Below are 22,039 nucleotides of genomic sequence, written 5' to 3'. Positions count from 1 at the left end.
CAAGGGTCACGCTAGTACCTGCACGGTATGGTGGTACTGAGCAAGTATAAAAGCTGTTGCACGCAGCGGAAGCCAGCTGAGTGTTGTGCAAGCTATGCCAGAGGAGGCAGATGGTAGCACTGTGTTATCTGCTGCTGTCTGCTTCCCCTGCAGTTTTACAGGTGGTGCTGCTGCTGGTGGATTTCTGTTAGGTGGCGTTTATACTGCTGCTAGCTTATAAGCGTGCCTCTGTGCTGATTGGCTCCCTACTACAGTGTAAATAAAATTCCATGCGTGTTCCCGTGCTGCACTGGGATGACTCCTCGATTGCCTGAACTGTTCTGCTAAAGCATGACCACTCTTTCCTCCTCTATTCGTTTGCTCTGATCATCGTATTGCATCTCTCGGCCTCTCTCACCAGCCTCCACACACCACTGACTTGGCCACAGTGTGCTACACCAGTGGCACGACGGGCAACCCCAAGGGAGTCATGCTGACCCACCTGAACATCATCTCGGACCTTTCTGCGGTCATGCGCCAAATGGTGCGTCCTCCATGGGTTTGATTTTGCGTGGATGGTGCCCTTTCTTCTAGGGGCCTCTCTCTGCATCTTTTCAGTCTTTGCAGTACAGGGTGGTTGTCCATGGGCTCTATTGTGAGTTGCCACAGTGGCTATGTGCTTGCGTAATTAAGCAAAAGATAGTGGATTCGACTCCTTGCCTCATTGGTCATTTTTATGACTGAGGTGACAAAGCAAAAGATGTCTGTATGTATGAGACTTCTTAACAGTGTGTGCACGTTATGCATATACAAATTAGCAGAGAAATTTAAATTAACACCAAACTAATAAATAGTCAAATAATGTATTTCGTGGGTTAAGCTGCACAATGCAGCCACAAATAACACTTTGGCAAATCCATTTCAGTGTCCCTTTAGTAATTAGGGTAGCTAATTTAAGGGGGGGTTCTGTGAGGAGTGTCAAGAGAATTTTCATGCAGTAAATGTTGCCCATCGATTTGCCGTGTTTTTCTTTATTTCGTCTCAGGGCGATGTTGCTCCAAATGGGGATGATGTGATGCTGTCGTTCCTTCCTCTGGCCCACATGCTTGAAAGATGCTGCGAGGCAAGTATCTTCTACAAGTCTTAAAAGAAGCCATTTGATAATCAAATACAAAACAATCGTTTGTGCTTGTTTTTTTATCGCTGTAGAACTGTCCCATGAAATCGGCTTGCCACATTGTGCATTCATTTGTCAACTTGGGAAAGTTTAGGTAGCATAGACTCGCTTATCTCGCTCACTCGTACGCAATGGCTTGTTGTTTTTTTTTTTTTTGTAGCCACTCACAATGGTGGCTTGACCTTTTCTACCCCATACAAGCCTAAAGTAAAACTAAAAGTAATTGTAAGAGAATTTATTTGGGCAATTTAAATGTAAGGCTTTCACCTCAGAAATTCTTTTAACATTTGAAAGCAGTCAGTAGATAATCAGGAATCATTGCTACTTGAACTAAAATTGGTACTTTGGCAAGTTATTTTTTCTTTTTTTTCCCAATACCTCTACCGTATTGTCCCTAGTCATTGCCCAACCCCACCACCTGAAATTCATAAAAAAGTGGTGTGCAATGTCTCAGTGGTGGGTGTTGACTCAGAATATTATGGTAGATGGGGTGGGGACTAGGTAAAAACAAGTAAAAAGGGACTGAATAGTACAAGAAATAAAAGATGGTGCGTAGCTTGTAAGCGTTAGTATGTTAGGCCCAAAGTGGGAGATTGCAAAAATTGCCCCGAAGGGAGAATATGAGGCATCTTTATTGGAGAGCCGCAAAGTTGCAGCACTACTAATTGGGCTATTATATGCACTATGTAGGCTCTTGTTGTGCTGTGTGCAAATGTTGGAAACTTGTTCTTCCATCTTTCAAAAGTTATTAATGGGAGTGCTGCTACATTCGCACCTATGATTGTGGGCCATGGATTACGTTGAGTTGTGGAATACTTCACAAATGCTGTTTTTACTGACAGTGCTTGAACTTGGAATATCACAGCATAAGCGCTTATTTTATGAGAAGTGACAAATGACTTGTGAAGGTTTTCTAACTCCGGGGAAACAAAGCCAGCAGTCTGCACAATGCAGCACTAAATAGCTGTAAAACGGTAACGCACAACAGCTGCCTGGCAGAGTTGGGCAAATAGATTGGCCTTGAACCAAATTTTGAAAGCTTTCAAAACTTTCGTGCTCTGTTCTCAGTGTTTCTCTTTTTTGTTGTTGTTTCTTGCACTACTGGCACATGTTCATTGGCACATCGTAATTTGCATCATTGTTGTCTGCTAGTGCTCATTGCAGGTGAACAAAAAGAAAAAAGAAAAGCTAACTCTGGACCTCGTTATTATAGTTTGGTCAGTATTCTTTTTAAATTCTTCCTCCTTAGCCTGCAGCAAGAAAACTATTGCAGGTTTGTCAGTGAACTAGGTCTGTCTCTAGTTTTTCATAGTTCCAGTGGGCGCAGTGATGCCATGTTTACACAGTCTACACGGGGTGTTCTTCAGCAGCTTTTGACAAGTGAAGCTGGTGACAGTGACATAGCACTCGCTGCCGCGGCTAAGGCGTTGTGCTTGTGAGCCCAAGGACGCGGGTTCGATTTCCGGTCGCAGTGGCCGCTTTTCTGATGGAGGCGAAAAGCGAAAACGCCCGTGTGTTCGAGATTTCGGCGCACGTTAAAGATCCCCAGGTGGTCAAAATTAAGCCGGAGCCCTCCACTACGGCGCGCCTCATTGCCTGTGTAGCGTCGGCGTGTTAAACCTCATAATCAATCGATAAGTGACATAGCCTCTCGAAAGCAGGCTTGCTTTCCCTCCATAGATAGCGCTGCGAGTGATGCAACTTGTCAGGCTGTTGCATCATGCTTGCCACTGTGGCTGTGTGGCCAGTTGGGGCAGCACTCTTATTCTACACTCTGGTTTGTATACTAAGCCAAGGAGTGACCATTTTCTGTCAGTGGTGTAGTAAACGGTGGTAATTCTTTCTGCACCATAGTGGGTCATCGGAATGTGTTTTAATTCAAAGGCAACAAACGTTAACACCTGTCGGTTGCAACCCGTTTTATGGTGCATGCTACAGATTAAAAAAAAGGAATGCGCCCTGCAAGGTATCACCTGGGCCATGTGGCAAAGTAGAGAGAGCGGCAGTGGCAGCTTTAATGTTGCCGCTGCTCTCTCCTCCGAGGGCGTTTTTTTTTATACTTTGTTTCATCTAGAAATCTCATGTTAACCTGCTGTATGCACTGTGTCTTGTCCAGATGGCCATCTACATGATTGGTGGCAAGGTTGGCTTCTTCAGTGGTGACATCAAGGAGCTTGGCGAAGACATGAAGGCCCTGCGTCCGACAATCAGTCCCACAGTTCCCCGCCTGCTGAACCGAATTCATGACAAGGTGTGTGTAGTTGGCTTTCCATCCGCCCTCAGGTTAGTGCCTGCGCACTCTTCTCGAAACGTGCTGGCTTTGTGTGCTTAATCTTCAGCGTCCACTTAACTATGGTGATTCGCTGCTGGCATGTAGCGCACTGCTAATGCATTGTCTCTCTGCCTGCCCAAAGGTGATCTCTGCCTGCAACAACAGCTTCATCAAGCGCACTATGCTGAACCTGGCTCTGCGAAGCAAGGAGGCTGAGCTCCAGAAGTGAGTTTGATTCAGGCTGTGAACTTGCTGCATTTGATAGGAAGCATTGACGCCTAGTAAAGGGTGGAAGCAGGATCTTGCGTTTGGCTTGCGGAAACTTCAAAATTGTAAAATCTGAATGAAGCAATACTGCGTCATGTCTTGGCCATTTTAAATTAAATATTGAAAATTGCAAATTTGAAATGACTTGGCCTTTGCTGCTTTGTATTTTATGAATCTGTTGTCTTTAACTGTAGCATATGTGAAACATGTAAGCACGACAACCATTAGGCACACTAAGCAGCTCTATCTGCCGCTTTTGTCTACTGCTAATGCTTAAATAAATATTTAGAAGTTGTGGTGATTTAATAGCTGTTGTGGTTTGTGTGCTACGAGGTTTATTAACGTAGTTTTCAAGTTTTGCAGTTTCTGACAGGTATTTCAAGTTCTGCAGTTTCTGACGGTTATTTTTTATTAATACGTATTACGATTCGAAATCTGCCTACCATTCATGAGGTGGAGGTGGCTTTACTGCATGGCACTCGGGCCATGCAAAAATCTGAACACCTGTAACAGTGGCTCTAACAAGCGTACATGTGACATTTGAACAGCTGACATTTGAACATGTGACATTTGAACATGTGAACAGCTTCTAATGTCTGTTTGTCCTCCTGCCCTCCCCCCCGCCCCCCCCCCTCTCAGTCACCTCCGTGACTTGAGCAACCCACTGTCGGAAATATTTTGCATTACACATTATTGACCGAATAACATTTTATATGCCCTTCCAAATTGGTTTAGTTAATAAAAAGCTGCAATTCATTTCTAGGAAGGTCTTCAGTGCTTTTTTGGCAATGAATTTTATTCTTGTTAGCGTTTGCATTGTGCTGAGAAACTGTACTTGCCCTGCTATGTCCACACTGAGCTGAGTCCTTATTTCATTCAAGAAGATGTACACCTGGAACGGAATCATTTTTCCTGATAAATGACTCTGAAATTTAGAAAGCCACCTGGAAGCACTGCTCCAGACTAACGCATTCTATAACCCCTATAAATTATTGATTTATCCTGGAGCTTTCCTACCTGAATGCTCCATGTGTAGTAATTTTTGAAACAAAAATTGTTTAGTTGCTTAGTGTGTATTCTTAAATTGACTTCAATTTGTGCAGAAGTTGAACATAGCACTTAAAGTTTAATAACACTTGAAAGTGAGCAAAACTGCGTATTACTTCAGTTTGTAATTGAACCCAAGTACAAGTGTTATTTTGCCCTACAGCCAGAAAATACTTGTTTTTTTTTTTTTGCTTTTTTTTACATGTACTTTGTACTACTGAACAATTACTAGACTACTGTCGCGCTTTCTTTTTTTTTTTTTCTCGTTGATTTGATATCTGCTTTAGTAATTGGTAATCCACTAGCTAAGCCCAGGAAGCCCAGCCAGCATTTACCCAGCTCGTAAATCTAGCTGCTATTTCTACTTGGTTGTATTTTAGGCTCTTTTTAAGCACGTGCTTTATATTTGGCACGGCTTGTTTATTTCTGTGACTGCTTCTGAGTGCAATGTCTAGGTTGTGCGGCATCATGGCAACTTATTGGACCAGTTTGGAGCCCAATTTGTTGAACTTGCTGTGCTACTCTAGGGAAATACTTAGTTGTTTGGTAATTCACTGTACTTCAAGGCACGGTGATGACAGTTTAATGTATGCTTCTAATTGTGCGCTTATAAGACCGACTTTCCTCTATAGGATTTCTGTCCTTTTGGAGTGGTCGAGGGAAGAGTAGGGCAGGAGGAGAAGAGTGCAAATGAAACCATCCTGCTCTCCATGCATGCTCTTCCGTGGCAGCTGGAGATACTCTGCTGCTATAATGCCATTGCGCTTAGTGGTACACAGGGATTGCCGAAAGGAGTGGCAGCCCTTTCATGCCTGTGGGTTTTCCCTCCCTCTCTCTCTCCCTGCCACAGCTTTGTTGTGCGTCAGAACAGCCTGTGGGACCGGTTGGTCTTCAAGTCTGTCCACGACAGCATGGGAGGCCGCCTCCGCCTCATGGTGGTTGGCTCTGCGCCGCTTGCACCCAGTGTGATCACCTTCGTCCGCTGCGCCTTGGGCTGTGTGGTAAGTTTGCAGCTGTAGTTAAGTCTTCACAGGATCGAGAGCAGGCTGTTGAGATTCTGATCATCCAGCCAGAGTTGGAGCCTGTAGTGCCCCCTGATGTGTGACTGAATATTGCCATAATATGTGGCTTCAAATTAACCTGCAACTAGAGGCAATTGCCAGTGAAAATCGAGTGGGTTGTCAAGCAACCACATCTGAAACGCCTTGTTGAATTGATGTTCCTGCACCCCTTGGGGCAACTGATTCTACAATGCTCGCGCACTACCATACCGCTGAAACTTTCTTTGCGGCATGCTGGGATGCTTTCTCAGGGATGCTTTTGCACTTGTGTATATAACGATGAAACCCTCCCAGCCTCCTCTTTCAGCACGCTTTCCTTGTAACGACCTTGGTGAGGCGGTTGGCTCTTGTGATGGCGTGAGCACGGCGGAGCGTACCAATAATCATGCACTTGTCCCCCATTTAACTCCCCACTGTCCTGCAATTTTCGTTTCTTCGCTTTCCTCCTCGCACTACCACCATACCTTCTTTTTTCACTTTCCTTGTCACAGTCTTTCCATTATTTCGCCTTACTTTCATCCCCTATTGTGCTCTGTGTTCACCTGTGCCGACTGGGAACGTTGACATCGTGTAAGCCTGTAACGGCTGCTTAAGAGCTGCACTTTAAAGCAACGCTTATATGTTCAGTGACTGAAGAACAGCGGTCTGTTCGTAAGCAAGCCTGCGCAGCTGATTGGGTGGAGGGTGAACAGGCAAGGATCCACCACCACCACCGAAGAATAGTTGGGCTAGTAGCTGAAGAGCATTCCATGTTAGCAAAGGCTTTTTAGTGATTCTAGTGACAATCTGCTCATCTCAGTGTTACGTGGCAGCTGATGCCGTACAGTTCGTGTTTCTATGGCTACTGTGGTGGTGTGTATTGATCACTTGTTCACCCTTGCCTCAGCAGGGAGCTCCAACGCCTGCATGCTTCCTTCTCTATGGTGATACCTGATGTTAACGAAAGACCATTGCAAACACTTGAGTGAAATGTGAAATCCTATTTTGAGTATTCTAATTGGAGTTATGAATTCTTGCTAAAGACAGCCAGGGGTTGGAAACGTCATGACGCATATATGCGGCATGGTGCTTCCTTTCAGGCCACTTGTGTTGGCTTTGCTGCATGTTGGAGAGTAACAGGGCAGAACATCTATATATTTGGGCATAGTGGCTAGCACAGAACTTGGCTGACGGCTTGAAATTTTTCTTTTACTCCTCTTGCACAATTCACTGCTTCCAACATATGGGAAAGCTTTTATAGTAGTCTGTTACACTCATAAAATTACAGGTTTCGAAATAGTGCTTGTCCTGTTTCCTTCCTTTTCGCCAGATTGTGGAAGGCTATGGCCAGACTGAATGCACAGCACCTTGTACGTTGACTTTTCCTGGTGACTACAATGCAGGTAAGACTTGTTTGTGTTTTGGGCTTATCTGCCCTTATACAGTACATTACATAAAAGACTTTTGAGAGGCGTGTGGTTGCAGCATGTAGTTGGTTTTGTTTGGGTGTCTGGTTTTCTTGAAAGGTAAAAAATGTACTTCTTGCGAACAGGCCATGTGGGTCCCCCCATCGGAGCTTGCAATGTGAAATTGGTGGATGTTCCTGACATGGAGTACTACGCCAGCAACAATGAAGGCGAGGTAAGTTGCCCTTTTTGCACTACTTGCACTGATAGTTTTGTTTAGGATTTTGTGTAACCCTTTCTTTGTCGGGTGTTTCTGGCCGTGACGCACCCCCAGTGTTGGCTTGGTTTCCGGAATATCAAGGAAGCAGCGTAGTGATTTATTTGTCTGTGATAGCGTCCGTAACGTAATCGTTGAAAGGAGATTGCAGGGATAAGAAATTGCCTGTCTTCCAGATGTTTTCAGTTTGCCGTGCAGGAGAACGATTGCTCCTATCCGCAGCTGAAGGCCCCGCGCGGCCAGCCATCCGAAAGTAATTGCGCACATGGAGGGAGCACTTTCAGCAGCCCGCGTAACACACAGAAATGGCGCATTGCGAAATCATGGTGGCAGATAGAAATAAAAAGGGGATGCAACGTTAATACAACAACCTCATTTGCCGCTGACAGCAACAAGTGAGGGCGTGGTGAGCAAGTGAAAGCCGCGGATGAGTCATGTTTCTGTCTACCTGGCGTGCCGTAGCAGACGCGGGAACAGAATAAAAAAACAACATAGAAACCCATTGCGGATGGCACAACAGCCCTTGCATCTGTAATCGCACACGTGCCTAATGGTCACTCATCCCAACAGAGTACAGCGCGCCGATCGACCAATGAAGGGTGGGCACGGTCGCTCCGTACTCTTCAATATACCTGTAGAGAGCTAGCGAGTGAAAATACGAGATACTGGAAAGATTCGACAGATGACACGAACAGTCCAGGCGCGCCAGCTTTGCCCGATGGCGCGAATTTTTGAACGCACAATAGAGAACGTACCACTACATCAGTGACACTGCGGAGGGGAAATGCAAAAATGTATCGTATGTCAGTGACAGCGAAAGGGTTAAAGCTGGAATGTGGTTTTGATTATCATTCGGTTTTTCAGCACGTTACACACTGCAGGATTTTTTTTTTTTTAGAGCTTTTGCTTAAGTGGAGATCAGTGATTATTCGGTTGCTAACTATCCACCACACAGTGCATATTGTAGAAACAAGCCCCATAAATGTAGGTCGAGTCTATAGCGATGTGAAAGTGCTAAAACACAGGCATTATTGTTTTTTCCAGAGTACTGGTTGTTGCCCATACTATTTGTATGCTGCCATGTATGCATACTATTTGTATGGTTAGTGGCTTTCACTGTTTATTAGCTTAATTGCTTCATTTGTTTGGATAGTTCTCAGCATTCGAGGCACTGAATGTGGCAGGGATAAAGCGAAAGCCACTTCCACAGAACAGTAATATGGCAGTTGAGATCTGCGCAAGGCCTCAAGCAAAGCTTAACTGTCTTGCGTTGTAGTTGCTGTTTGGAACCGACCAACTTTTCTTCAAAACGACACTTGTGGAGCAAGGAGATCTACAGAGCTGTAGTATTTTTTCCTTCAAGCTCAGAAATGCTTGGGTACTCGAGCATTTCTGCATGTCAGTATTTGTATTTCAAACTTCCAGCGCATTTTTTCTGCGCAGCCCTGCTCTGATCTCCTGTGAACTTGTCGAAGTTTTACTTGCTGGGCGAAGTCTTGCGAGGCTGGTGTTGTCAACTGGGTGGACCTCATTCTTTCTTCTTACATTTTTGGGACAGGAAGTGTGACATTTGCACGGAGCAGCTCACGCTGCCTTTAGCTAAAAAATGACCCCAGTACCACATCTAAAAAATTCAAAACTAGTGAAACTGCACCGATTCTACCATTGGTTGAGAACATAAGAGTTGGGGACCAAAGTGAATATTGAAATTGAGTATTCGAAGTTGTCAAATATTTGTGCATTCCTTCTAAGCACTCCTTATGCTGATAAACTTCACCTTATGCCTGATGTGCCTGTTCACCTCGTTCCTTTTTTTTTTTTTCCAGATTTGTGTGAAGGGACCAACGGTTTTCCAAGGTTACCTGAAGGATCCCGAAAAGACGGCCGAAGTCCTAGACAAGGATGGCTGGCTGCACACCGGTGACATTGGAAAGTGGCAGGACGTGAGTATCAGCTGCCGTGTGTGAGGGGGCTAATGATGTGCAGGGGGCAGGAATTTAAGGCGTTGAATAGTTTAAACTACACAGGCTTTTGGGAGAAATCGCAGTAGGCAGACAAAACACCAAATGATACTTTCATACAAAAACTCCAAATGCTGTAAAGTTTGGACTTGTGTAAAGGCTGAACTGCCAACTTGGTGGGTGTCTGCAGATTGGTGCGTCACCCCTTTCAAGATTGCAGGGCATGTTCCTTGTGCAGTAGTTTCCAGCTCACAGTGCAGTGTTGTGCAGTGTTGGCAGTTTCTGCGCGGAACGTTCGGGAGCACTGCAATCAAGACGCGCACGTCGGAACGTCACGTGGTGTTTTTTTTGTATTTTGCGGGCATCTTCAATAAGCTGAAAAACACTAATACTTCATGGATAGAAAGACAAAAACTGTTTATTCGGACATTTTGAAAACGGCCCTGCAATTTTCTAATAGGGATTTTTTGCCTCGCTTTGTTAGTTCGAAAGTTGGCTAATTAAAATTGAATAATTATCTAATTAAGCAATACACAAAAATAGTGAGAGAAACTACATACAAAAGTGAGCAACATGCATTTGGTTGCATCGTCTTAAAGTGTATCAACATATTTTTGAACTCTGGCTAAAGTTAGGTGAAACATCCTGTCTATAATTGCCTCAATGTACAGCCACAAGCAAAAGTTTATGGACCAGGAAAATGACAATTTTAGGTTATTTCTCTTCTGGTAACAGCCCGACGAAATGCCGTCTGCGTGCGAGATGTCGTATAGTTACTGAAGCAATGAAAAATACCGCATATTGTACCCCGGGCTGCCGTGCGGCAGGGAAATAACCCAAAATTGCTGCTTTCTTGGTCCGTAAACTTTGGCTCTTGGGTGTACAATTGGGGCTAGGAGAGGAGGGAAAACGCTACAATTATTTTCTTATTACTATGACCGGGACTTGTTTAGACTACTTGTCCGATGTATGGCTTGCAGTAGGCAAAGCACAAATGGCAAAAAGCATCGGCACTCATTGAGCTGTGCTTGCAAATACTGAGCAGAAATTGTGATTTCAACATCTTGTATATTTTTGGCATGCATTTCTTGTGCAAGGTGCATTTAGCATGTGTTAAGGTGCATTAAGATGTGTATTATTTGATTGTGCTCATGGTAGGTGGCGCTATGTTTTCCAGAACGGATGCCTGAAAGTCATTGATCGTCGCAAGCACATCTTCAAGCTTTCCCAAGGCGAATACATTGCCCCGGAGAAGTTGGAGAACATCTTCATTCGCTCCCTCTTTGTGGCCCAAATCTTTGTGCATGGAGAGAGCCTCAAGGTATGTGGCTGAGCCGTGGGACAAAAGCTGCTGCTTATAATGTGCTTCTGCAGCAAAAGAAGCAGGAGCACCACTGCACACAACTTGTCAGTGTTCCAAGATCGTGCAGTGTAGTACATGGAAACGGTTACGCCATACACGCTGTGGTGGGGTTGTGTCTGAAGTGTAGTGCGGCTACACGAGTTCACGGGTTTGATTCTGAGACAAAGGCCTGTGCTTTCGATGGAAGCGAAACACAAAAATGCCTTTGTGCATGTATACAATCTTTTGGTGCGCCTTAAAATGCTTTTTAAGCTGCCTTCCGCAAGAATTTTGCTAATGCTATCGTTATTAACAAAGTTATTGCATATCAGAAGGCAGCTTTTTTTTTTTCCCTCTACATCTACTGGTTTGCACGTTCATTTCTCTAATGTTACTGAGGAAAGTGGTGCCATCTGTTTCGCACATAAAAAGTTTTGAAATCAAAGCCAGCACTTGCGAGTTGCAGTCATTGCTGCCTTGCATGTGAGCTATTTTAGCAGAATTCTTTGATGCTAACAAAAACCAATGTATGCTGTGTTGAACTCAGTTCAGTTGAATTTCAATGGTCCTGTGCTTCACCTAAATGCCATCTGTCTGTATCAATGATACATTCATCGGCGGAGTAAATGCTTCAAATTGCTAAAATGCATTGTGGACATGCAGAGAAAAAATGTAGGTGGCTACGAGTAGCAAGAAGTTTGTGTTTTTGCGAATCTTAGTGTGTAATTTAGTCCTGCACTAAGTGGGGAGTGCAGTTACGGAGTGGAAGAAAGTCGGTTGCACTAAACGATTCTGTATATGCACTGCTTGATGGCATGTTTGGCGCCTTGCTGCAGCCCACAAATGAGTGGCTGACCCCAGCAGCCTACACAATTTCTTTACATCACTTGCGTGCATGTTTTTGTGACAAGATGTATCATAAGTTGCCGAGTAACAAATGATATGGAGGTACATGATAGCACATAAGCCTGCTATAGACGCTATTAATTAATGAAAGGTTTTAGTGCCAACGGAGTGCAGACCATTATGTCATCAGGCGTACTTTGTTCCAATACAGAACAGAAAATGCCACTTGCGTACATTGTCATTCCATGTTGGGGGCTGAGGTTGCTTTACTGAAGGTTGGTTGTATGCACAAATCTTTTGTGACAGTGGTCATCTTGGGGGTTTAAGACATCACAAAGATGGCAGTCAAAGAATACTTTGAATAACTTGAGTACAGCGCATGCTTCACTAGCAGTGTTACGGTTGCTTCTGCATTACTTTTAGCAGCATGTGGCATTGTTGGTTAGGGTATAGCTAAGGGCTCTGCTGCTGTATGCTAGCTTGCTGTACCAGCTCCAGGCTGTGGCGACGTACTTCTGATAAGGGCGATGTACAAAATCTCAATGTACACAGGGCTTGGTACTATGGCCTCAGTTAATTTTCTAAGGCACACATATAGACCATAGATAGGGTGTTTGTTCTGCCATAGTAAACTTAAGATTTAAATTTTGTAATGTACTGGTAGTCAGTTTGTTTACATTTGCCTGTGCTTCAATGAGAAAGGTGCAGTGGGAGGGATTGAAGGCACTTGTCAATGTTGCGGTTATCTTAAGGTCCAACCATATGGATGCACAATACCGATGTACTAGCGCATCGATGTAGCTAGGCATAAGCGCGCCTAAAATAGGCATACTCCGGCGTATGGTGAATGCACTGCTACATGCTTGTTACTCTGAAGTCTGTGCAAACCAGTTGTCCACGCATACGAATGGACGGCTGGTTGGCCGACGCAGTTGGTAGCCAGAACGGGGCTCGCTGTAATCCTTACATGTCACTTCCCAGGCTGAAAATTGGTTGTCGCAGAAAGAGAGAGAGAGAGAGAGATTATCTCATTTTTTGTTCAGATGCAAGTTTATAGTAAAAAATGGTGAAGGCAAGCTTAAGTTGAAGGGGGTACATTGCCTTTAGGCCTAGGCTGTATGAAAGCTGTCTTGGTTACGGCAGCTGCCACCCTTGCCAGCAGAGTGCGTGGCAGCGCTTACATCTACTCACGCTTATATCGATGAACTAGTGCGTTTTTATTACACGACCATGTGATTGGGATTTCAAAGAAGTGTATGCACTTTAAGAAAAAGTGGAGTCAAATTGGTATTCACCTCAGACAAATGTTTGATCAAACTTTGTTGAAAATGTACTGGTTTATAACTCGTTCCTATGCTTCCATGCTTTTTTTCCTCAAGGGTTTAGTAACTCCTGGCCATGATAAGAAAATTTTACTTATTTTCAAGTTTTTAAGCTTATGGACTGCTTTATTAAGGCATAATTTGTGCTGACCACTAAAACTTGAGGAACGAACTAGAATTTCCTACGTGTCAGAATCGAGCTTTGAATCCTGCCGACCAAGGAGCAAGGCACTTGGTTCTAGCACAACTGTTTTCAGTGTTGCCACTCAACTTTGTGCAGCCTTTTTTTGTGCGTGTGTGATATGTGCCCAAAGCAACGGTAAAAAGCCTGCAGTTGTCATATATGTCTGCTTTGGCAGACATATATGACATATATGACGGACATATATATGTCCGTGCGTCAGAGTGGAATGAATGAAGGAATGTGTTTTGTGACTGTACTGGGCCAGGAATTTGTCCTTAGGCCATGTTCGCTGAGTCACGGTTGCTGTATTTCTGGTTGAAGTGATAGAATGAAAGGCATGTACTTGCATGATGTTTGCAGTGCACATTGTGAGAAGTCCCAAGTGGTTGTAACTAATCCGGAACTGTTCATTGCAACACACATAGTTTCCCACAGTTTGCTTTGTCGTATCAAGCCTGATTTTCTTTTCTTTGTTTTTTTTTTCTTTGTTTTTTTCTTGCAGTCCTGCCTCGTTGCAGTCGTGATCCCGGACCAGGAGTATTTGATGCACTGGGCAAGAGAGAACTCAATATCGGGCACTTTCCAGGAACTCTGCAGGAACAATGTGAGCTGGACCTTTCTGTGGGCTTTGCTGCGGCTGTGTAGTGCTTATGCAGCTCATTTAACTTGCTCTTTTCTTCCACTGAGTCTCTGTAGCAATTGGTTAGCTTTTTCTAGTCATTTCTTCATTCACAACTGTGGCAGAAAAGGTTACTTGTAGCCACACAACTAGTGTGTACTTGTCTGATTCGAATGTGGGCACCCCATAGTTGCAATCAGGGGGAAAAAAAGGTCTTAAAGATTTGCAACAAGCAGTATTTATTGGATCTCAGTATCATTCGCTGATACTTCAAGAGAGCTCTTTCTCGCTGTCAGTGGACCACTGCGTCTCGTCCGATGTACTCTCCTAGTGTGCACTTCTTGAACATGTCGCTATCACAGCGGAATGGATGGCACCCTGGGCGTTGGCCAAGTGCACGCAAGCCTGTTGCGTATTGTGAACGGAAGGCATTCGTTCACTAGCGACTTGCTGTACGACACAATGATGCAGCCCTCGATGGGCTTGTTCATTCATAAGTCGAGTAGCTGCGGTTGGGACGTTACGTTGTTCGGTGCGACTGCCAGGTTCGTGCTGCAATCAGCAAGTTTGTTTGATGCGCTTGCTCAAATGGTACTTCAGTGTGTTGCAAATGGTAGCAGCATAAAGTGCTGCCATGGAACATCAATGGGTAGGGAAGTTTATAATTTGGTTTTTAATTAAAATTTGGTTTATAGTCCGGTTTGCACCCAAATTCTTTGTGTCTTCTCAGAACATTATTTAAAAAAAAGGGCACATTAGAATCGGGCACATACAGTAGGTCTTTATAAGAACGTCATGAACGAAAGTTGCTTTGTTCAAAGCAATTTCTTTTTATAAAGCACATGCACTGGTGCTAGATAGCACTGCTTTTGCTTTTGGGTTATAGATGAAGCTGGTAGAAAAGGTCAAAGGCTGCTAAGGCTGGCTTCACCTAATTTGGTTTATAATTAGCACTTGGACACTGCTAAAGTGGGCTTGTTCAGAGAATTGTGTAGTTTAGCGCTATTTGTTAAAAATACTGGGGAACCCTGATAATATGACTCAAGGGACTGTGTGAAAGCGTCGTATGACCGGGGTGTCGTATGATCGGTGTATGGATAAATGCCAGTCTAGTAGACGGTCTCACGCGACGGGTCGGCGAAGAACCTGTTTAAACTACTATATTTAGCACATTCTTGCATGATTTGCAAACCCCTAGCTAAAATTCTCAGTTGTTAAAGAAAAAGTAAACTCTTATTTTGTGCCCCCCTCCCTTCCACAGCATCTTCGCTAGCCCACCAGCCATGCGCTGCATGCCATGTGACCCCCATGCCGTTCGGCGCTAGACCGCCAGCCATGTGCCTTGTGCGCACAAGCAAATTGAGAAGGGAAAAGGCGAGGGTGTGAAACTGCCAAAGCCAAGCGAAACGAGCGATAGTGCGAGGCAGCGATGGAAAAAAGGTGGGAAAGGGGAAAGTAAGGAACGGAGCAATGATGCGGCGTTCAAAGACACTAATAAGCAGAGATGAGATGGTAAGAGTGGTAAAGGCTAGAAAGAAAGGACCATGGGGCTATACGGAAGTTGAAACAATGAACAGGTGGAGAGAGAGCGCAAGTTGTGAAAGGAAAAAAGAAAAACTTGAATTGAGTGCGTGAGGAAAGCGGCTGCTTGGTCATTGCCGTGGGGTGGCGGCATATGTGTATTCACGTTCGTCAGCTCGATGGGATCTTCCAATTCGTGGTCTGCCAGCCACCTGGACTTCGACGTCTCGCAGTCGGCACGTGAACGTTCTGCTGCTGCGTTGCGCCGTCAAAGGTTAACTGCTGGCCCCCGCCTGCTTGCTTTCGTCTGTTTAGCAAGTGGTCGGGCCCACCTGCGGACCTTTGCACAACAAGCAGTGTCAAACAGGGTTACGAATAAAGAAAGGCGGGGACGAGGCAGTAAAGTGGTGTAAAATGTTGGAAAAACGCTGGTTTGTCCCTGCCAGATTCCGTCGTATGAAGCGGACTGCGTATGCCCGAGTGTTGTATAATTGGGATTTTTAATGCATTGTTTCTATGGGGAGTTTGCCGGGACTGTGGTAATCTGACTCAAGAAGCAAGTCGTCGTAAAACCTGAGGGAACGTACCATTGGGATTCCACTGTAAAACCTGCTGGGCGTAATACACCGTAGAAGTGCTGTACACGTTGGAATATAAGTCGACCCCTTTACCTTGCGGCCGGGAAATGTGAGAAAAAAATTAACACAAAAAACCATTTTATTGAGGCTATAAGCACTTGTTTCGTCTCGGGCTATTCATTAGAGCTTTCTGAACCCTTGTCGGGTGACTGCTTCAGGCTGATTGTCTCCCACAGCATGGCATCCTTCATGTAGTCCAGGGAATTGCTTATGCACATGTGGAAGTGAGCGCCAAGATGCAGACGTGTTACACCAATGCCGCATGGGCCACCCAAGTGCAGACCATCGCGAGAGGTTAGCACAAGTGGCCAGCAGGTGTTTTGAGGTTGTTGCCAGCCATGCCATTCATTCGTAGAGACGTTGTGCGATGCTCACGGTCAAAAGTTGCCGCCTCGTCCTTTAGTTCCAGGTATACAGTGTGATGCCCACTAAACGAGGTCTTCAAGTATAGCTTGCCGAGAGCTGCCCCTTCAGCTTGCGCCAGTAGTGACATTAAACTGGCACTTGGCAGGCAAGTTGCAATTGGCTTTGACCTACCCTATAACCTTATTTTAAATGCTGCGAGAAACTGTTACGAAGCGCCACAACTCATCTTGAACAAGATAAAAATAACACGCAGACGTGCACTGACAGCGAGAAAAGCAACAGAAAAGAAGATGGCGGTGCGTCCGACTGAAGGCGATGGTGCCTTGCGGTTTTGATGGACTCAATTTGCTGCCCGGTTGCCAAATGACAACTACCATTATTTCAGCGACTAGTATATAAGTTAAGGGGTGGCTTTTTGGCAAATTTTTTAGGAGAAACCTTGACCTATACCTATATTCCGACTTATATGGTAGTTATTTGAGCTTGCTACTGTACTTGCTATTTGTGAACATCTTGCATGTTTTGCTCATTTCCCAAACAGATTGTCAAGAAGTCCATTCTGGATGACCTCAGTCGACTGGGAAAATTGTCTGGGCTGAAATCTTTTGAGCTGGTATGTTTGGTTGTTACTTCACCAGTGGAAATTTTGTATCTTTATGTATTTAGGTACTGAGAGAGATTTTTTTTATCATTCTGCTTTTTTATTATCGGGGCTTTCAAGAAACACCTCTCGTTCAGGTTCTTTTGGCTGTATCCCCTATTGGTAAATCATAGCTTCTGCTATTATTTATTTGATGCATGACTAACTCAGTCATGCATCAAATAAATAATAGCAGAAGCTGGGGACAATTTTTTCCTCCACATTCTGCATAGTAGTTAGTAAGTAGAGCATTTTACACAAGCTCAGCCTAGATTCAGAGGTGGCCTGCTAACATGTTGCAAGCCCCTCCTCCGGGTGTAGGAGTATTCATTCACTTCCCACGTTGATTAATTGCTGTTTAGTGATTAGTGATAGCATGAAGCTTTTTCTGCACCCAGGTGAATTTCGTGCCCAAACCTCAAAGGTTTGTTGTATTCGAGAGATTGTTGATAGTTGAAGTAAAATAGCTGGGAATTAATGCCTGTTCAATCACTGTCATGTCCTTGTCTGCTGTTTGCACAAATGAGGTATGCACCATGTAGCCCAGAAATGTCTAAATCCTGTGCTTTCATTGTTTTTTGTGCAATCTGTGCTGCATAATATTTGCTAGTTACTTTTCTGGATTGCATCAGTGATGTTTTCACCCATAAGTGGCACATGAACATGTTTAGAATCTAACCCAAAAACTCACAAAGCTGCTCCAAACTAGTATTTTTTCCTGCTCTGAGACCTGCCCCAAAATGTGAAATGCCACCTCCATCACTATAGTAGGCAAATCGTCATCCTTGAATCCTTGATTCTTAAGTCCCCACTGAAGTTTCTGCCGCATAAAACAACCATGTTTTGCGAGCAAACTCTTTGCCTACAACCTTGCATCATTTTCCTGTGTGTGAGCAGGAGTATGGAACGAGTGCCTAGGGGTCATCATCGGCCCTATTGTTCAGAATGCTTTGCATCTTAACTTGCAAATGTGTGTAAGAGCACTCGTTTAACTGGTCCCTGTTCAGACGCTGTTACAGTTGCAGCTATTAGCAGTCCTGCATGCTCCAGCAAATGGGCATATGGCGTATGCATGTGTTCGCATGTGTGTATCCGTGTACACGGGCTCTGTCTGCTGTTCCCCTTCACCCAGTAATTAACACTTTCCTCCCTAAGGGAAAAGCAGTGATTTTGGGTAGTCTAGCAAACAATTTTTTCCTGGTCACAAAAAATATGCAAAATATGTAAGTGTGTGGTATCGAATTAAAGAAGAGTAAATTTCCTTTGCAGTGGTAATTCTTTTAATCAAGAATTGTTATTTGAAAAGAAAGAAAAGGCTGTATAGAAAAGTTTTGGGACGAAAAAAAAAAAAGCAAAAACATTGGGTTGCTCCTCACAGAAAAAACAAAACATTCAAGGTATACATTTTGTACATAACTATCACTGCAGAACTCCTGCAAATAATGAACGCCTAACTGCAAAATTCCGTGACTTATAAAAAAATGTTAGCACTAGTGGGTTTTGTGCCACTGTGCGAAGCAGTTCCTCTAAACATAGGTTGGCCACACATGCATTGCAGAAAACATTGGTTTTCTGCTCCACTCTTCTCCTTTTGTTCATAGCACAAATCACAGTTTCGATACGTTTGCATTTTCTGGGGCTTGTGTTGAACAGGGGTATCAGATTCCGGACAGGTTTGGCACACTGTCACTTTCGGTGCTGAAATCCGGATGACGGAAGAGTTGTACTCTGAGTCAGCGCTGCTAATGCCATCAAAAAAGTTGCATGTAGAATCCTCCAAATCGCTGAAAATGCAGTGTTCCCGCTGGGCCGTAGCGCGCGATGTCGACATCACCTCCGTAGGATCCTAGCGGCCGTCACATGACACTGGCGGTACTTTCGCCGCGCACAGAAAAACAAACGAAAGAGGATGCAAGTGTCTCTACTACTCAGTAGATGGCGCTAGCTCTCAGAGCACACTCGGGAAGTGCCAAAATTGAATGGGAAAGCGTCAAGATTTGAACTTCAAAACGTTGATAGTATACTATCGATTTGAATAGGCGTGCACAGGGAAGTGTTAAATTGTGTGAACAAGGTGCGCTTTTTTTTAGTGTGAAGTTTTTTTTTTTTTCCCCTCTCACTCTCTCTCTCTTCTGAGATTGTCCCTATGTCTTCTCTATGCAGCTGAAGGACATCTACGTGCACAGTGATGTCCTGAGTGTCGACAACGGCCTTCTGACACCCACCCTGAAGACAAAGCGACCGGAGTGCCGAAAGTACTTCCTCTCCCAGATCGAAAACATGTACAGGAGTCTAGCTTAGGGCCCTAGTGGTAGCCGAGAGACATTTCCTCTTTCTGTGCAAGCAATAGAGGCACCGTAGCAGAGGGCACAGAAGCCACATTTCTTCACACTTCTGTCGTCGCCTTCCTGTGCTACCAGTACTTACAAGAGGCAGTGGGCGTGGAACCAGAGCACTTGTCTTTCGGTACCACTTTCTCCACCTTGAATCGCCCAAACGCTTGAGGGCTCTGCTGACGTCCCAAACATTGCTACTCTTATTGCCCAAGGACCACTCCTCTTAGATTCTGTAAAAAGTTTATTTGGTGTTCGCGTTTCGTCTTTCCTTCTATATTCTGATATGTGCCTTTGTTTTTCACTCTTTCATCTTTCTCTCCTGCCTGGCACAGCATTGGCAGGCTCTGGATTTTAAGGCATGCAACATGGACTTAAGGAAAAGTCTCCAATCTAGCATAGGTAGGCTTCCCCCCCCCCCCCCCCCCTCCCCAATCGCATGTGTGTGTTCAAGTCAGTGGAACTATCAGGTTGGTGTTGCTGCATTTGTTTATTATCACTCAAGGCCTGTAATGGAAACTTGCGTTAGTGTGCAAAATCTCTATGCAAAATTTTGTGTATTTCTGTGCGCAAAAACCAATTGGTATTTTTAGCTTAGAAATTAGTCTCTAGCACCGTGTATTGTGATGGAAGCTTTGCTCCTTTGATTTATGCAAGCCCTTGACCATTACACTCTTCAGGCAGTGTCCATCCACATCACTTTGCTGAAGCCATTTTATTTCTGCACGGAGGACAAATTTTGAATTTCGCACTTGACTTCATCACACTTGTTGCTTTTGTGCTTGCTGCATGCAAATCCAATGCCTGTCCATGCGGCATTGCTGCCCAAACTTTATTGAGCTGTCATCTTCATCTGTCAGAGTCAGAGCACTTGGTGCTTTATAGCCATTTTGTTGCTCTCTAAAATTTTGATTTTCCTACTGAAAATGGGAAAATCTATACGAGTTATATAATGTATTTATTCCGAAACTTCATTTTCTTTTACAAAATTGTCAGGTGAAAGCATTCAGTGTGAAGGCTTTTTGTTTCCGCTATGCTTTTGACGGCATATCATGTGATAGCAGTGATGTGAGAAACACAGACTAGTCCAAACAGAATTTTCATCTTCTGAAGGTTGCTACGACACTCTAATAGGTTAATGTAGTGGCTTTAGTAGACTAAAAACTGAGCGACTGTGCAAAGTGGCTTACCACCATCTGAGCATATTATTCGGCAGATTTTCCTCAGCTATAGAAAGGTGCTCTGTCTTTCGCTTTTGTACTTACTATTTAGTTATACGTAGCATGCTAAAGCTGGTTAGTACCATTTGTGTACATGTTATTTTTCCTAACCATAATAAGTTTTTTTACATTCCACACTCCTGACAGCTTTTCAGAGCAGTAAGCTTTCCACCACTTGTAGCCATTATTTGATGGGAACCTTTCCTCAACTTGGGTAACTAGAATCTTTGCATTGAACTGTTGCTTGGACTTGACCATTTTTTGGCATGGTAGCAAGTGTTTGTGATAATTACACACACAAAAGCTATATTTATTAGCTACACTTCTTCTAGTACCAAATGACCAAAGAATTAGTACTTAAAGCAGAGGAACATCGGACTGTATCCATGACACTCATAGTTAGGCTTTCAACAATAAAAGGACTGTGATTTTCACCTGCTTTCTATGTTTGTCGTTTACTGATGTTTTCACCTTGGTGCACTCCTGAGAAGTTCGCCGGTGGGAAAAATGCCTTTCCTTAGGCCGTACCAGCAAAGCCACCAAAACGCAGAATGCCGTGTAGGCAGGGGCGTAGCCAGAAATTTTGCTCGGGGGGGGGGGCTGAGACTGCACCTCGACCTCCTCCATATGATTTTTCAAGGGATTAAAAATATGTTTTTTATTTATTTGTTTAGGTACACTAAGGGCCCCGAAGTGCATTACATATTGGGGATCGAAAAAGAAAAATATGCATAGGATCAGTGTACAAAGAAAACCATGGTAAGAAATTATACACATATAAGGCAATAACACAATTTGTACACTCACTAGTTGCTATCAGCAATAACAAAGTGGACAGAGTATGTTATAACATAGACAAGGCAATAGAAGTTCATTTACCACTTGGTTTCCGAATTGATAAAGTCCGGTTCCATCCATTCGCGTGAGGTACTCATTTTGAAGATATGATAAATATGTATAATAAGTATTTATGTATATTATACATAATAAATACAAAACTATTAACTGATAACAATGTATGTTACACGTTGGGGACGAATTATTGAACCCGTCGTACTGTCAAGAACAAGAGAAATAAAATATTTCTTCATAAAATGTATTCGTATGTTCCGAGAATTGCTGCAGAACTGCTATCACTGCATGCAATTTTGTTTTGTCTACATAACAACTAACACTTAAAGAAATATGTAAAAATATAAACAGATATCCTTAACAAACATGAAAGCAAAAGACACAAGTAAAGAACTACATTCATCTAAAACTAACAAAAGATTGCATGCAGCGGATATTATAAACGTGAAAAGCACGAAACAACTTGCGGGCGGACGTTCCGTCCTTTCCGTCAGCGAGGTGTGGCGAGGTGTGCACTGGACAACGTAGTTTCCCACTGCTCGAGGTTGAGGTTAGGCAAAGGGGGTGGCGAGTCCGGGTTTGGGCTACATTCCCAGACTACGTGGTACAGGGAGCCTGAATTTCCACAGAACTTGCATTGAGGTGGATGCGGTTATAGAGTCTGACTAGGTCAGGGAAATGTTTGTTTAAAGTAAGCGAAGTGTTGATCCTAGTTTTTTATTTTGCTTAA

At 43.9% G+C, this 22,039-nt stretch overlaps 1 protein-coding gene across 8 annotated transcripts in view; it reads left to right on the top strand.

Annotated features, from left to right (window-relative positions):
* The window catches only part of LOC144145404 (long-chain-fatty-acid--CoA ligase 1), a 130,521-nt gene extending 109,625 nt beyond the window's left edge, over positions 1-20,896 (top strand). For all 8 annotated transcript variants that reach the window (XM_077677010.1, XM_077677035.1, XM_077677028.1 and 5 more), the window contains 12 exons: positions 401-523; positions 1,025-1,102; positions 3,273-3,407; positions 3,571-3,653; positions 5,593-5,743; positions 7,113-7,185; positions 7,335-7,423; positions 9,292-9,408; positions 10,604-10,747; positions 13,623-13,724; positions 16,806-16,877; positions 19,068-20,896. In XM_077677010.1, coding sequence (XP_077533136.1) covers positions 401-523; positions 1,025-1,102; positions 3,273-3,407; positions 3,571-3,653; positions 5,593-5,743; positions 7,113-7,185; positions 7,335-7,423; positions 9,292-9,408; positions 10,604-10,747; positions 13,623-13,724; positions 16,806-16,877; positions 19,068-19,205 — 1,305 coding nt within the window. In that variant the 3' untranslated portion in view covers positions 19,206-20,896. The remainder of the gene's footprint in view (positions 1-400; positions 524-1,024; positions 1,103-3,272; positions 3,408-3,570; positions 3,654-5,592; positions 5,744-7,112; positions 7,186-7,334; positions 7,424-9,291; positions 9,409-10,603; positions 10,748-13,622; positions 13,725-16,805; positions 16,878-19,067) is intronic.
* Positions 20,897-22,039: the final 1,143 nt, after the last annotated feature.

The sequence above is a fragment of the Haemaphysalis longicornis genome, unplaced genomic scaffold (genome assembly GCF_048455015.1).
Source record: "Haemaphysalis longicornis isolate Haplotype H1 unplaced genomic scaffold, Haemaphysalis longicornis Haplotype H1 scaffold_1, whole genome shotgun sequence".
NCBI lineage: Eukaryota > Metazoa > Arthropoda > Arachnida > Ixodida > Ixodidae > Haemaphysalis > Haemaphysalis longicornis.
Note: the sequence above shows the minus strand (reverse complement) of the source record. Positions and strands in the feature narration are given on the sequence as shown.